Below are 15,824 nucleotides of genomic sequence, written 5' to 3'. Positions count from 1 at the left end.
CTCTGAAACGTGATTGGGGGGGGGAGGTGACCCATTACTCAGGGTACAATCTGGACAGCTGTGTCCCCTCAGTTCTCAAACCTCTTTACACTGCTTTGCTGTGAGAACAACCACTCCTGTTCTGCCCACACATAGCCTCCAGCATGTAAATCCCCCCCAGCCATACTGTATGCCACGGAACACATCTTATACAGTAGAATTTTATAACTTTACATACAATGTGGCCACACAGATTTTACCAAGACAGTAATGTTCAGCAAATTATGAGTTTTCAGATGACTTCACAAGGCATATTTTGTACAAAATTTATCATAGTCTTGTAAAAACGGTGAACTCAAGGGTACATATTGTCTCAGGAGGGTCTCAGAACCTGGGCTTCAGCCCGAGCGGGAACGTCTATGCTGTTGTTTTTAGCCCTGCAGCCCGAGCCCCGTGCACCCAAGTCAGCTGACCCAGGCTCTGAGACTTGGTGCCGTGGGTTTCTCTCTGCAGTGTAGATGTACCCTTAGATGGTATTGAAGATGGCAATAGCTTCCCTTTTGGGGAAAAGAGAAGAAGTTTGTTGAGACGGGCTGGAGCTGGTGTTAAAGTCTAATTCTGTTTCATCCCAGAGTTGTCTGGGGTCTGGTTACAGCTCGTAGAGGTGGTGATGTCATCTGGGTCCCTCTCTGTGTCCGCTCAGGTCAGGGTCAGGATGACGAAGGCCCCGGGGTCCCAGGAGACAGTGGGGGTGGCAGCCATGATGGTGAAGCTTGCTCAGTAACCAGTTTTTCTCCCAAAGTCTCTTTCCTTAAGGACCGCAAAAGGGAGTGGGGGGTGGACTAGTCCATCTCCCCATTATTTTGTCCACCAATTAGACCTAGTTTCTGACATACTGATTTTGGTTCATTGATACTCGCTCCCACATTGCTGCTGTTTACCAGGCATGATCTTAACACAGCCCTTGAGTTTTATCACAGGCCTTTTTGTTTGGGCTAAGCCAGTCTTTCTGCCTCCCTCTCGTACCTTTTCCTGTCACGATTTGTTGGGACAGGTCATTGGGACACTTTAGTTACTGTCACTTACCTTGAACGGCTGAATTCCCATTAGGGCATGTTTGCAGGCCCAGTGATCACGCCAGGGTTCAGGAGTTTCCCATGCCCCGTCTCTGTGGCCACATATCGCTCAGCCTTGTGAGGCGTGTATAAGTGAGACAGATCCTTTCCAGGAGCCAGGTTTTCCCAGCCCTTCCCCATTGCCACAGGCTCCTCTACACGGGCAGCATCTCACCGAGCAGCAGCCCCTGAAATGCTGTTAGAGCAGGGAAGGGAGCCAGGGTGTTTAGTGGCTGGAGTGAAGCTGGCAGAAGGGCAGAGCCATGGGTACTGGGGGGTCCCTCTGCACCCAGCTGGGCTGGCTTTTGGGGCATAGTTGGCAGGGAATCTCCCTGGATGAGATCCGCACCAGTTGCTCATCTGCTCTTTCTCCTGTTGTTTGCCCAGGTCAGCTGAAGCTGTCCATCGACATGCAGGGCAGGCTCCTTGTGCTGCACAGTAAGTATCGCTGGCGGGGGGGGGCGTGCCGGGATACAGTCCATGTCACCAGGAGAGCAGGGGCAGCTCACGAGAAGGGCACTTTGTAGCGGTCTGTACCCGATCACAGTGTTAGCCCCAGAGAGGCTGGCTCAGCAGTGGGGCTTGAACCTGGGGCTGCTGGTGTGGAAAGAGCAGGCTGTGCTAGCAGTGGCTGCCACAAGCTCCCCAGCCTCTGCTTGGGGCCCAGCCATGCTAGAGGGGAACAGAGCACCGCCCCACAGGCATGTGCTCACCTGTGCGAAGGGTGAGCTGTGTGGTCTCACCTGCGAGGATCTGCAGTGACTCTGGTGCCGGTCCTGCTGCCCTGCCCTAACCCAGGCAGAGGGAGAGCCGGGCTTGGCTCTGCCTTCCAGGACCCAGCTCCAGCCAGAGCTCCTAAGCAACCCAGGCAGGCTGCTCGCTGGCAGGAGCCTCACTCCTCCCGCGGTGTCCTTGAGTGAGTCACCAGCGATGCTGCCGCAAGGTGCGCCCAGCGTCACCCCTGCTAGGTGGCCCAGCCCGTCCGGCCACTCTGCGGCACATCGGGGGCAGGGCTGTGCTTTGCACGCCAGGCTGCACCGAGCCCTTTAGCAGGCACAGGACAAATCTCCAATACAAGCGACTCTGAGTGACCCTCGGCTGGCATGGGGATCCTGCCCATCACTCCCTCCAGGCCCCACGGCTGGGGTTGATTTCCCACGATGCCCAGCAGTCTGACTCGGCAGCATAGGAGCCTGCAATGCCCAGAGCGCGATAATGGAGCCCATGGGTCAGCCTGAGCTCACCCGTGATTGGCTGAAGTCCCCAAGGTGGCTGGACACCTGGACTTTCAATGGGGGGGAGGTGCCTCACCTGCGTGGGCACTTTGGAAAATCCCAGTGGGCACCTACCTGCATGGTTAGATGCCTGAAAACCTTAGTAAACAGGGTACCATCCAATTAAACGCACAGCGACGTCCCCAGCGACTGAGAGAGGCTCTGCAGTGCTGTGAGCTCACCTAGCTCGCATGGCCGGTACTTCTGCGGGATACACCTTCAGACACAGCAGCAGTGTCGAAGCCTCACATAAAGCATCTGCTCCCAGAAGCCCGGGGCTGAGCGCAGGTTGCTGCAGAACCGTAAAGGTGACCTGCAGAAAGCTGGGCTTGGGTCATTGATGCTTCGTCATGCGGCATAAAGAAGGACAGAAAGATTTGTCACAAATGGCCTTTGCTGGTGCCACTGGAGGTCTCAGATATGTGTACTGGGCACTCTGGTGAGGGCATTGCCCAGTTACCCCTGTGGGGAGCCCAACACTTGGTTTCTGGGGGAGACAAGGCTCCAGTGTCTTATCTAACCCCCAATGCTTTGTGTACTGCAGCAAGCGACAGGTTCTCTGTGGCTCACAAACAACCAAAAGGTCACGTTTTGACCTAATTTATCTCCTTTGGCCTGCTGCTGTGGTGATGCATTTAACTTTCACATTTAATTTCTGAAGAGCAGAGGAGAAAAGGCGCAGGGGTCAGGGAAAGGAACAGGAGACCCAACCCTTCTTCCCCTCTGGGATGGTAACAGTGGCCTGTGGCTAGCTGGGGCCTCCTCGGAGCCTATGGGGAGGACCTGGGGCAGTTAATAGCACACACGGAGAGATGCCCACTGATCTGAACATGCATGTGCACGTAGAGCAGATGCAGTAGGAGGGCTGGGGTCCGGCACACTGAACACGGAGCGCTCCTGACAGCAGACAGGAGGGTGGATGGTCTAGTGGCAAAGGGGCTAGTTTGAGTTCAGGCCAATGGGCTCAGTCTTGTTCATGCCACGGACTCGCTGCGTGCGCTTCGGGGAACCACTCTTTGCCTCAGATCCCCATCTGCAAAATAGGGGCAATAAATTCTGGCTTGTGTGCTTCAGCGTCCTAGCTTTGTGGGCAGATGCTGTGGATCTGTGCGGGGGGCTGAGCTACGCAGCAGTTTGAATGGAGCCAGGAAACACCCACATGTTCTGCAGAAGGTCTCTGTGCCCACGGAGAAGTTGCCCTCGATGGCAGGACAAGTAGGGGAGCTGGTGAGCAGTGATTGGGAACTCCCTGAGCCAGCAGTGAGCCGTGGAATCCAAGGCCGTGTTGAGATGAGTGGGGCTGGGGAATCCCAGAGCTACAGTGGGTGGGCAGTGATGAGAAAGGAAGCGTAGCCTGGGTACCTAGCCAGTGAAGTTGTATCTGTTAGCAGAACTGGCTCCCCAAGGGGCCTGGCCGAAACTCCATTGCTTATAGCTGGTGCTGGCCCTAGCCAAGGTGCTGCATGACCCAGCTCATAAGGGTGGCCTGGGTCCGTGCTCCTCATCCCTTTCCAGGCTGGCATTCCCTGGTACGTGCAGGGCCGGTGTCCAGCCTCCTTCCAAGGGTGGAGTTAGGGATTACAGAACAAAGGAGAAGGGATGGTTGTTCTGACCCTAAAAATGGCTGCAAGAGTCTGGCACAAACGATGTTTTATTTGACTGGAGGCTGGTCCGGAGTGAGTCTGTTACTGGGAACTTGCTCCACACTTCAGAAAGGATGGTAACAAATCGGAAAAGGTTCTGAAAAGAGCTGCAAGGATGATTTGATGTCCGGAAACCTGCCTGACAGTGAGAGGTTATAAATCCCCACGAGGGGAGCAGCTTTCTGAGACCAGAGAGCTCTTTAACCAGCAGACACAGAAGGAGACCCAGTGGCGGGAAGCTGAAGCTGGGTAAATTCAGACTACAAATCAGGGAGGTGTTTTACCAGAGGAGGTGATTAACCTTTGAAACAACTCACCTCAGGATGGGGTGGAGTCTCTTTAAACCAAGGTGGGCGTCTCTTTCAGAGAGAGCTGCTCTAGCATAACCAGGTTGATGCAGGAATCCCTGGGGGAGATTCTCTGGCCTGTGCTTTGAGCGTAATGGTCCCTCCTGGCCTTCACATCTGGGAAAGGGGCAGCCCCAAATATGGTAGTGGAAAGCTAGGAGTGTGTGCAGCAGAGGGGTCTTACTGCAAGCCCTTTGCTCCTGTGCTGTTTGTGACAGCCTGATCCTGGCCTAGAGGAACCCAGGTCTCCCCCCGGCAGATGCAAAGCTCCTGCTGTCAGGTAGCAGGCCGGGCTCTGAACGGCAGCTCCTGGCTGTGCACAGCTCTGACAGCGCCTCCTGTACAGAACAGTCTCGTTCCCATCTCTGTGTGCTGGGGCCGGATTCTCATTTCACTCACATGCCTGGAAAGACGGGGCATCACCACTGCAGCCAGTGCAGGAGGCTGGTTTCGCAGAGGCGGAGCAGAGATGGAGCTCTGGCCTTTGCTATTTAACTTGACGATACATTTGTCCCGGGGCCTGGCGCCAGTAGCCCCTGCGTTGTGTGAAGTCAGGCGGGTGAAATGCAATTTGTCAGCTGGATGCTGGGCTGCATCTGCTCCAAGCTCCCCCGCAGACGCATGTGTTCATAGGACAGTTTTACTTCAAAAGAAAACCCTCAACCGTTTCTCTCTGCAATCCCCCTGTGCCCCACGAGCCCTCAGGGGCAGGGAGGTGCCTGCCAGGCGCGGAGGCTGCCAGCCCATGTCCTGTAAGCCAGCTCTGGGTTAATCCTGCCAGTCAGGCTTGACAAGGAGGAGCCTGGCTTTCAGTGCCCGGCCCCAGGGCACGAGCGCAGTGCTGTGGGAAGACACCTTGCTTGTCTCTTTTCAACCATGTTTCATTTTCTTTCCAGTTATGGAAGCAAAAGGCCTGATGGGAAAAGAGTACCGGACATGCAACTCCTATGTGAAGGTGAGTTCTCTTGCCGCCCCAGGGGCTTTGGATTCAGCTGGGGATGAGGATGTGACCACTTCGTACCCCTTCTGGTTTTGGGGTGAATTCCCCCAGGCATGCAGCTGGGCTCCCATCTTCTCCCTGTCCCTCTTCTGGGGTTCCACAGAAATCGGGGCAGAACCTTTGCTTTGTGCCTGCCCATTTGTCCTGAACTCCCCCGCCCCATCCCTGCATTTACCGGCTGCTTAGTAACTTTCCTGCCCCAGGTGAACTAAGACAGCCAGTCTCCTGTCAGGTGCTGGGTGCATCACTGTGCTAACTGCACCTGGAGGCTGTGGCACCCTCCGATGGAGAACTTGTTGTCACAGAATCATTACTGGCAGAGAACGTGGGAGCCAGAGGAGAAAGCGCTGTCTGTGGCTGTCAGCGCTCATCAGTTTTGGCAAGCCAATGCCATCATGCAGACTAAGGAAAGGGATGAGACTGAATGATCAGCATTAGACAAACTCCAGTAACTGCGCTGTAGGGCACAGGGCTGGGCAGCCCGTAGTAGGTCATTTCCATCTCTACTTCCGCTGATTCTAACGCGGGTCTCAGAGGTAGGTAGGTAGGTAGGGGTGTGTGGGTGTGGGTGTGTGTGTGGGTGTCTTTACTTGGCCAAAGACTGGCTAGGAATATTTGTGCAAATCAAACACTGGGTTCTCTGAATTGCTAAGGAAGAATTTCTCCTTTTCATGTTGCCCAAAGGAGCTTTGTAATGTTGTGGCTAGACCTGGTCAATGCAAAGAGACCTAAAAACCTGGCTAGCACAAACTAGATCTTTGAGACTTTAGCCATCCATAAAGCTGACTGGTGGGTCTTCTGATCTTAGCACTAGACAATTGCTGGGTTTGTGGCGAGTTTGTGTTTGCTTAAAGATGGCTAATGTGCTGTTTGTTTCTCTACATCAAGATGTCTGTAGTACCAGATACTGATCGGAAATGCAGGCAAAAAACCAAGACCGTTCCAGACAGCAAAAATCCCATCTTCCACGAGCACTTTCTCTTGTGAGTATGCAGGGTCCGAGGTGGCACCATCCTGTCCTTCCATTGGTTTGTGTTCCAAACGGGGCATGTGTTCGGAATGGAGCTGGAAGAGAATCTGAACTGTGGCAAATGCTGCCTTAGCCTCTCGTGGCCAAGATCCCCTGTTTACTCACTGTTAGCTTCAATAAACATGCCTCATGCATGATGAGGTTTTGTGCTGAAATGAGGAGTGACAGACATTATTTTGCTGTTTCTTGTAGCTGAAATGCCTTGAACTTTTGAACAGAGCTTTGCTGAAGCTCACAAAGCTGTGACTACACAGCATGACAGCAATACTCCTGCACATTTGGAGTTTCTTATTTGGTAGCTTCTATGCGTCCGTATGGAGTCGGGGAAAACATTCCATTTCCTAGACCCTGAGCCTGCCACGATCTGGTGGATCAGTATGAACAAGGAAGGTAAAAGGATTTCCCAAAGCTCTAGCATGTCCTTGCATGGGAAGGGGGGTTGGCGGCTTGCAGTGTTTTGGTGGAGTTCATTATTTCTAGCAGACCTGCCTCTCTCGGATCTCTGTCCTCATGAAAAAAATATTCAGTCCGGCACAGAGTGATTATTTAGGAGTATGAATGATCGTGTTTTTATGGTGGTCTTCCTTTGATGTTTAACATGTGTCTGTCCTTAAACAACCTGAGCTGTGTTTCAGCACCTGCCCAGGAGAGTTCACCTCCCTTTGCAACAGCTTGTCAATAACAAATGTCTCCTTTGTTTAACCATGCAAGCAGCATGGCCCTCAAGTTCTTCGTTATGTAATAAACATGGACTGGAGCTTGCAGCCTCATTAATTTTAGTAAATTAGTGCACAGTAGCTCGTTTGAGAAGACTGCCATTGATGGCAATTGCTGGGAAGCTCCATGTAGGAATCAGTGGGGCCGGGAATGGGGGATGCGGCATAGCTGTAGCATTAAAGGAACACTAACCCCACCCCTCGGTGTGTGTTCCTGGTGGCGATGGGTGCTCTCATCCTGTCCTTTCTGGCTTCTGTTACAGCCCCGTTCAAGAAGAAGATGAACAAAAGCGTCTTCTGGTCACAGTCTGGAACCAAGAGAGAAACTCCAGGTAAAGCCACTGCCAGGATGGGGCTGGGGTTGGAATACTGCTGAGCCGTCTCTTTAACAAGGTTTGGAACGGCCGGAGAAGGGATAAAAATACCGTTTGCTCTGGCCACGTCCACGTGAGTTCCTTCGGAGCCTCGGTCTCGTGGCCCAGCCTGGCGTCAATGGGGGTCACGTGGGTAGAGCGAGAGCATGATGTGGCTGCTCGATCTGGGCAGCTTTGCGAGGGGTGGGTGACGCACGTCTGCACACCGGCCTCAGCACACGCCTCTGCTCAGGGCGCTCTCTGTCGCACGCTGGGCCCCAAGTGCTGCTGGGAAGCTGTGGATGCCGGCCGTGACCTCGGGCGGTCTGGGGCTGCTGCTGGGCTGACATTGAAGCAAACTGCAGTTCCAAGAGCAGACGCTGCTGGGGCCGGGGCAGCATTTTGCACAGGCTTGTAGGTAATGTTGCTGAGAGGTCAGTTAGCCTAGGGGAAGCGTGCACAGCGTCTGCTCACACCGATGCCTGGTGGTAGCCCAGGAATGGCTCGGTGCCCGCCCTGGATGCTGCATGCAGCTTCACATGCATGGCACATGGGCAGCCTGTTTTGAGTTGTGCTGGCCATGGGTGCCACCAGTCCAGATGTTCAGCATGCTACAGCCAGCTCCGAGGCCACTGAGTAGCATCCCCCACCAGAGTCATGTTGGGTGATGTTGGCACAAAGGGCAGGATCAGACATCACATTGGGGGCAGCCAATGCTGGAGCCCACGCTAATGCCATGCTGACCTAGGGGCCTGCACATTCTGCCCAGATGCAAACATGGTGCAGCCCTCCAAGTATCCGAGAAACTAAAGAAGGAAAAGTCCTGGTGGATCATTTACGCTCCGTCTCAGGTCCCTGCATGGCAGCTGTCAGCAAATGCCAGTGTTGAAAAGGGCTGGGAGAGCTTTGGTCTCCGAGCAAATCCACGTAGTGCCCAAGCCATTATGCCAGGCGGGCTCTCCCGGGCAGGGACAGATACCCAGGCATGCAGAGCTGCCTCCGTCTCAACAGCAAATGTCCAGCAGGTGTCAAGCAGCAACACTGGCCTGCCGGTGCAGCCTGGCTCCAGAGGAGCATTAGCTTTTTTAACTACCCTCCAAGCCCCTGCCCCTCTGTGCCAGTCTCATGGCAGAGACGTGGCTGTATGGGGTGGGAATCCAGCCACCACCATCCTTGGAGTGACACCATGAGCGGAGTGGAGCAAACACAGGAGGGGCTGGACGGAAGTGCAGGGTGACTTGGCAAGATCAGCGCAGTGGGGGCTCCTGCTGCCTGCAAAGCCCTGCCCTCAGGGAGAGGACAGAAAGCCCAAAGATGCATGTGTGGGGGAGAGGAGGTGTGTAGCTCTGTGTCTCCTTAGCCCTGTGCTAACATCACTCCAGCAGGAGCCAGGCCCTCCTGGCGGAAGGAAGAGGCGGGAGGCGTGCTGGTGGGGAAGCTGCCCCGGGTCTCTGGGGTAAGGAGGGTTTAAGGGGAGACGCTAACCCTGCTCTCTGATTCCTTCTCCAGACAGAGCCAGCTGATCGGCTGTATGAGCTTTGGCGTGAAGTCGCTCCTGACCCCAGACAAGGTACAGTCCCTTGTGGGTACGGAGCGCACACTGAGTTCGGGCCCTTCCTATCCTATGCACCATGTGGGAGGAGGCGATGTCCTCCCGTCCGAGGCACAGTGCCCTTGGCAGAGCCTCCTGGGTGAAGCGCCCTGCAACTGGGAGTGAGGGCGCCAGGGCCTCTGCGGGAGGCTGGCAGGAGAGCAGATTGGAATTGACAGCTGGGGGTTGTTTTCCAGTGGAGAGAGCATTTCCGACAGTGTGATGAGCACGTACCCAGCTCTGCGATGGGCGGAGGAAGCTGCTCTCTTTGGTCTGACAACGGCCTCCCTGCCCTGCAGGCGCCTCCTTGCCCTCTTGACCGAGGAGAGCGCAGTGAGGCTGCTGAGGTGGGGAGCCGGAGGGCCAGGGGAGTGAAGGAGTCGTGGTGACTCTCTCGGCCAATGGCACCTGCTCACCTTGGAGGCAGGGCCGGCCTTAGGCCAATTCCCCCGAATCGGGCCCCGCGCCTAGGAGGGCCCCGCGCCAAGTGGCAGGGCCGCCCAGAATGGGGGGCAAGTGGCAAAGAATCCCTTCCCTGGCTAGAGGCGCCTTTTTAATTTTTACTCACCCAACGGCGCTCTGTGTCTTTGGCGGCGGGTCCTTCAGTGCCACCAAAGACCCGGAGCGAGTGAAGGACCCGCCGCCAAAGACTAGGAGCGCAGCCCGGTGAGTACAAGCCCCATGTGATTTTTTTATGGTGTTTTTTTTTTTTTTTAAGTCAACCCTGAGGGGGCCCGTCAAAACTATTTGAATCGGGCCCTGCACTTCCTAAAGCCGGCCCTGCTTGGAGGCACAGGCTGACAGGGACACCCCATCTGCTGCTTGCTGGCACTGAGGACAGACTGCTCTGGCCAAACACCAGTCCAGGTTCAAGGCTGCACAAGGCCGCCCGGTCTTGTTTGTGTGAGGCCCATCTGGGTGGCCCAGCAGCCCCGGGGTGGAGTGCCAGGCTGCGCACTGGCCTGTGGCTGGTGAATGCAAGTGCTGCCCATCCTGCCCAGAATGGGGCTGTGTGCAGCACCCAGGGAGAAGAGGCGCTCCGCTTTCCCTTCCTGCAGCACCCCAAACCCTGCTGGGGCCGGCCTGGGGCATCCTGCTGCCTTTGTGCGTCCTGGGGGCCAAATTTCCCATCTGATCTGCAGATCAGTGACTGTGTTCACCCTGGCCAGAGCTGCCCCAGCACTGGTGATGGTGGGGAGAGCAATGCCTGTTTTCCCACCTTCTGGAGGCCCTGGGAACGCTATGACCTGCCCCCAGGGGGATGGGCCCTTCCCTCTCCCAGCTGGCGAAAGCTCCTTCCCAGCCCTTTGCTGAGACTACCGTCTTTGAGCCTTGTCCCAGGCACACGGGAAGGGCCAGCCCGTCTCACGGGACCTGCAGTCCCCTGACCCTTCTTCCCACACCCAAGCATGATTCAGCCCAGGGGGTATCCCAGAGATGGTGCTGGCCTTGGCGGTTGACTACTGGTTCTGGGCAATGGACACAGCTCAGTGGCCAAGGCTGGTCGTTCCCGACATGTCACCAGCCTGGGGCCCTGCGGACTGTGTGTAGCTGTCGCCCGGCCGGGGGAGCGGATGGGGGGAGCTGTATTTCAGTGGCTCCCAGCCCCCTCATGCCGGGCCCAGCGGGTGCCCTCCTGCTGCCCTCCAGGCTGCTGTGCCATCAGCATGCAGAGAACACTGCTCTACTGGGGCTGGCCCAGGCAGGTGTGGGGCGAGAGGTGCTGGTGCTAACTGTGGCAGCCTGTTTGCTCAGTGGCATAGCCATTCCAGAGCACACTGCCCCTGCTCTGTAGCCCTGTCTGAGGCCAGGTGGCCAGTCGAGGCACTGATTTAACCCTCTGAAGCCCAACACAATAACACTTCCACGGTCCGTTCCGCCCCTCAGTCCCCAAGGGCTCTGCAGAGGTCAGGGTATTGAACTCACCACACATGGAGCCCCATTTTATAGGTGAGGAAAGTGCGGGTGAGAATTCTATTTCCAGGAGTGGCACCAGTTTGGGGTGCCCAGCTGTGGGGAGCAGGCAAGGCGAGGGGCAGAGTGAATGGGGCACTAGTCAGAGAGGGGCAGGTGGGCATCAGGTGTCTGAGTGCGCTGGCTCCAGTGAGGTGCTTACAGCAGGGGATGGCAGATGGGGGGAGCCGTCCGAGCCCCAGCTGAGGGTGCAGCATTGTGCAGGCTGGGGAGAAGAGGGAGCTGGTGTCCTGGGCTGGGAGAGCCCCGTCTCTAGCTAACAGTTAATGTGAAAAGAAGAGTATTGGAACAAGGGGGATAAACCCTCCCGTTTCCGTGTTTAACCCAATCCCTAACTAGAGACCAGGCTGCCACCTTCCTGGGGGTAGATTATCTCCCATCTGCTGCTGTGGGACAGGACAGTGGACTAGACTGGCCTTGGATCTGAGCCATTCTGTGTTCAAACCCCTATTTGTCCCCTTCGGCTCCCCGCCCCGGCTGTCCTTGCTGTTAGCTGCTCCGTATCCCTGGGGCTAACTCACGGCCAGCATGGCAGCATCAGGGCGTGGTACTGCAGAGTTACTGTGGCACTAACCCACCCTTCCCAGCCCGTGATGCCCATGCTTGCTCTGGCCCCTGCTGGTGGGAATGCACTCACATTAATCCTGTTAGGGGGGGGGGGGAAGGGGGAGAGTGCTTGCTGCCCCTCTCTCAGTTTGTCATTCAGTATCTTGGAGAAAATACATGAATGGCTGGGCCATTGCCTGCCTTTCCCATCATTGCCCACTCCATCCACGCCTGGGGGGCAGGGGGATTCTGTCAAGCCAGTGCTGCCACCTGTTGGCACTTTCCTGGTAATACAGCTTTAAAATCTACTGGGTTTTTCTTCCTCAAATAAACCAGCAATTCTGCTAAAGTAAATGGCTTTCACAGATCCCCACTTCTGGGTCCTGAGAAACACAGGCAACCCAACAGCTGCCAGAGCAGATCAGGCTGAGATCCATCCAGCCCAATGTCCTGTCACTGACAGTGGCCAGCACCAGCAAGGTGCAAGAATCCTGCAACAGGTGGCTCTGGAAGAACCTGCCCACAACAGGGTGACCAGATGTTCCATTTTTAAAGGGACAGTCCTGTTTTTTGGGACTTTTTCTTATGTAGGCACCTATTACCCTCCACCCCCTGTCCCGTTTTTTCACAGTTGCTATCTGGTAACCCTACCCCACAAGGAAACGTCATCTGAACCCCCTCAGTTAGAGATTGATTCCTGGTGTCGGTGTCCAGGGCTGGGGTTCACACTTCAGACAGGGCATTGAGAAATCCAACGGGTTCAGAAAAGATCTGCAAGAAGGTCTGAAGGTCTGGAAACCTGCCTTGTAGCAAGAGACCAAACAAGCTCAGTCTAAAAGAGAAGGTTCAGAGGTGACTTGATCAGTCTTTAAGTCCCTGTACAGGGAAAAGATTTGAGAGCAGATTTAATCTAGATCTAATGAAGCCGACAAAGGCAGAACAAGATCCAGTGGCTGGAAGCTGAAGCCAGACGAATTCACACTAGAAGTGAGGTGTACATTTTGAACACAGAGGGTAATTCATCACTGGAAAAACCTTGCCAAGGGATGTGATGGATTGTCTGTCTCTTAAAAACAACAAGGAGTCTGGTGGCACCTTAAAGACTAACTTAGTTTAAAGATGTCTCTTGACATCTTTAAACTAAGACTGGGCATGTCTGTGTGCTTTAGCTCAACTGGAAGGGATGAGTTTGATGCAGGAACCCCTGGGCGAGATTCTCTGGCCTGTGCTATGCAAGAGATCAGACTGGATGATCATGTCTGGTCTTAACATCTGCGAATCTATTCATCTGCTTGCTCATGCCTTGAAACGGGGCTCATGTCCCCGCTAAAACTCGGGTTTTAGTCTTTAATAGTTACTATTGTGACTCTGGTACTTTGATCCATATCAATGTCCAATCTTTTTTTGAATCTTGCTAAGCGGTGGCAGTGAGTTCCACAGGCTAATTGTGACTTCCAGACTGTATGGGTAGAGGCAGGTGTGCACACACAAACACACACACATCCTGGAGTCACAGAGGCAGGATCTGGAGGCTGATGCTGTGAACACACAGCTGTCCCTCATGTGGCTGGCATGAGCTGTCTTCAGGGTTCTGCATGGTAATTCAGGAAACTATTGCTGAGAGTTTCCTGCCCACTGATTTGAGACTCTTCTTTAACCAAACCCTTTGTCCCTGGTGTAGCGAATGCCCTGCTCAGCCTGGCCCGCAGCATGCGTGGGATGTGGTGAAAGAGCCCTGGCGTTGCCCGCCCTGCACTGCTGAAGGCACTCAGTGTGGATTGCAGATGACCCCTCTGGTGGTAGGGCTAGAATACTGGCCACCTGCTGAGACTGCCAGCATGGGGCACACGCAATGTAGACACATTTCAGCGAGGGACTGGGCCGGAACAACTGGTTAATTTCACATAGGCCATGCCGCAGCATGTTCGGTCAGCACTTCCTGGTGACCTAGGCCTGCTCCTCATTCTGATATGGTCCTTTTGCATAATGAGGCTAGAAACCCACCTGGGAATACGACTTTCTTACCAGACTCCCTGGATGACAGTGAAGTGGCACAATACAGTGGCTCCAGGCCCTACCCCCATAGCAGCCCCTGATGCTGGCAGCGTAGCTAGTGGACGGGGGTGTGTGGCTAGCTGCTGGAATGGCCCTTTGGGGCTATGGGCAGTGGGGGAGCCCTGCCCCCGGGAGGGAGGCCAGCAGGTGAGACCCTATCTCGGGCTTGCTGTGAGAGTGCCAGTGTGCGCTGGAGCTGAGGCCTTTCCATGCTAATGGCTGGAGCCCCGCGAAGGGCTGAGCACAAGCATTGCTTCTGTTCCCAAGTCAGGGCAGGTGGAAAATCTGCTCTTCCTCTCACCAAACTGCACCTGGGTCCAGCAACCGGCAGGCCGGGGAGGAACAGAGCGGGAAATAGCCCCAGTGAGGAGAGGGATCTGAGCAAGGGATGTGGGGCCCTGACACCCCCACCACAGCTGCCCCCTGTACCCTCAGCTCCCAGTCTCTTGTCCTGCCCTGCACCTGCTGCATCCTGCTCCTCCGTCGCTCTAAGGAATCCCTCCTCCCGTCTCACACGCTCTCCTTCCACAGTGCTCCCGCTGCCTGGCACTCCCTGCGCCCTCCCTTCTGCTGCAGTGCCCGGCTCACATGTCAGCCCCTGAGCTCAGCCAGTGCGGACACAGGGCACCTGGGCCCTGTCTGCTCTAGGACACGCCCCTGTGCGCGGGCTGGCTCAGCCTTGGGAATCAATGGTGCTGCTGGTGGCCCCTCTGGCAGCCCTGTGGACGCAGGGCCCAGGGCCACCAACTGTGCTGACACTGGGCTGGGGCGTGCTGGGTGCAGAGGGTGTCTTTCATACCTGCTCTGTGTTCTCCCCGGGCAGGCACTGCTCAGCCAGCACCCTGCACTCACAGCCCTTGCACAGACACGCTCTCCTGTTCAACATGAACTCTGCAGCTTTCACCCCCTCTCTCTGCCCTAGGAGGTCAGCGGCTGGTACTATCTCCTCGGTGAGGACCTGGGCAGGACCAAGCACCTGAAGGTGGCCACGCGGCGTCTGAAGCAGAGCAGAGGTGGGTCCCCCTCAGCAGCATGCTCTGGGGAGTGGTACGTCCCAAGAGCTAGCAGAGCATGGGAGCGGCTTGGGTTCTCATGCCCTGCCTCCTCCCCCCGGCAGCGTGTGGAGCCAGGCTCAGTGGAGAGCAGATTAGCAGAGGCTCCCATCCTATAGCTGGCCTCCAGGTGCGGGCCTTCAGGGGAGACTCCCTGCCTGTGCTGCATGGAGCTGGGCCTGGCTGGCAGCCTCCATTTGCGCAGTACTGCAGTTCAGTGTGACTCAGCCCAATGCTCAGTGGCTCCCAGACATCCTGGCTTGCGGCAGTAAACCTCCCCCTCGCCCCAGGTGCCTGCTCCTCTCCCCAGCTTAGCCTACGGCAGCCCCCGGGCCGCAGCCTTTTCCTCTTGCACCTGCTGCCCCACTGGCTCTCCCTCGTGTGGCAGAAAGGGAACCGTTCCCAGCTGTCGTCCTGTGAGCCGTGCTCCTGAGGCTCCAGTGACGCCCAGGGCTGCGGGCCCACAGCAGGCCAGACCCCTGGCTCTGAGGTGACTCTGTCATCAACACTCAGGCCACTTTGTAGGGGTGCAGAATACTCCACCATGCTCTGGGCTCGCCCTGTCAGCCTCGGCCTTGGCAGCTGCTGGGCGTGTCACTCGGGCAGGGCCTTCTCTGGTAGCTGAAGGAGAGTTGTTAGTGTTCACTCTGGGAGTGTCTGCGCTCGCTCTGCCACTCCCCTAACACCCCCCATGGGGGCCCTGGCAGAGGGCAGGAATCCTGCATGGCATGGCAGGACATTTGGAGCCAAGGCGCGGATGGAGGACATGAAACACTGGGACATTTCAGGTGCTCTGAAAGGGCTCTGGGTGTTAGGGCATCACATGAGAAACTGGGACAGTAAACACAGGATGGATGGACAGCGGAGCCATCACATCCCCCAGGCCATCCTGCAGGGCTTCATGCAGCTCCATCGCCTGGTCCCTTAGGCCGCTCACTGCTGGGATGGGTTTCCTGCTCTCTAGTAGATGACATATCACTGGATGTTGGAGACTTGGACCTGTCAAAGTTAGACTCAGGACTCATAGTTTGTCAGACCACTCTGTTTTATTAGCACAGCGCTCTGCTAATACATTCAGATAATGTGAGCCCCCATGCAAGATTCAAACAGTCTTATTTACACAGATAAAAGGGTGCAAACTAAACAAAG

The 15,824-nt window shown here is 55.9% G+C and overlaps 1 protein-coding gene across 4 annotated transcripts in view; it reads left to right on the top strand.

Annotated features, from left to right (window-relative positions):
* The window catches only part of RGS3 (regulator of G protein signaling 3), a 220,711-nt gene that overhangs the window by 51,098 nt on the left and 153,789 nt on the right, over positions 1-15,824 (top strand). For 3 of the 4 annotated variants that reach the window (XM_054007250.1, XM_054007252.1, XM_054007249.1), the window contains 6 exons: positions 1,482-1,532; positions 5,255-5,313; positions 6,247-6,341; positions 7,368-7,436; positions 8,967-9,027; positions 14,546-14,636. In XM_054007250.1, coding sequence (XP_053863225.1) covers positions 1,482-1,532; positions 5,255-5,313; positions 6,247-6,341; positions 7,368-7,436; positions 8,967-9,027; positions 14,546-14,636 — 426 coding nt within the window. Of the gene's footprint in view, positions 1-1,481; positions 1,533-5,254; positions 5,314-6,246; positions 6,342-6,630; positions 6,779-7,367; positions 7,437-8,966; positions 9,028-14,545; positions 14,637-15,824 lie in introns of those variants that run through there. The other variant, XM_054007253.1, reaches the window with a different exon arrangement.

Source organism: Malaclemys terrapin, chromosome 17 (assembly GCF_027887155.1).
Source record: "Malaclemys terrapin pileata isolate rMalTer1 chromosome 17, rMalTer1.hap1, whole genome shotgun sequence".
NCBI lineage: Eukaryota > Metazoa > Chordata > Testudines > Emydidae > Malaclemys > Malaclemys terrapin.
This window is presented reverse-complemented; position numbering and strand designations above follow the sequence as displayed.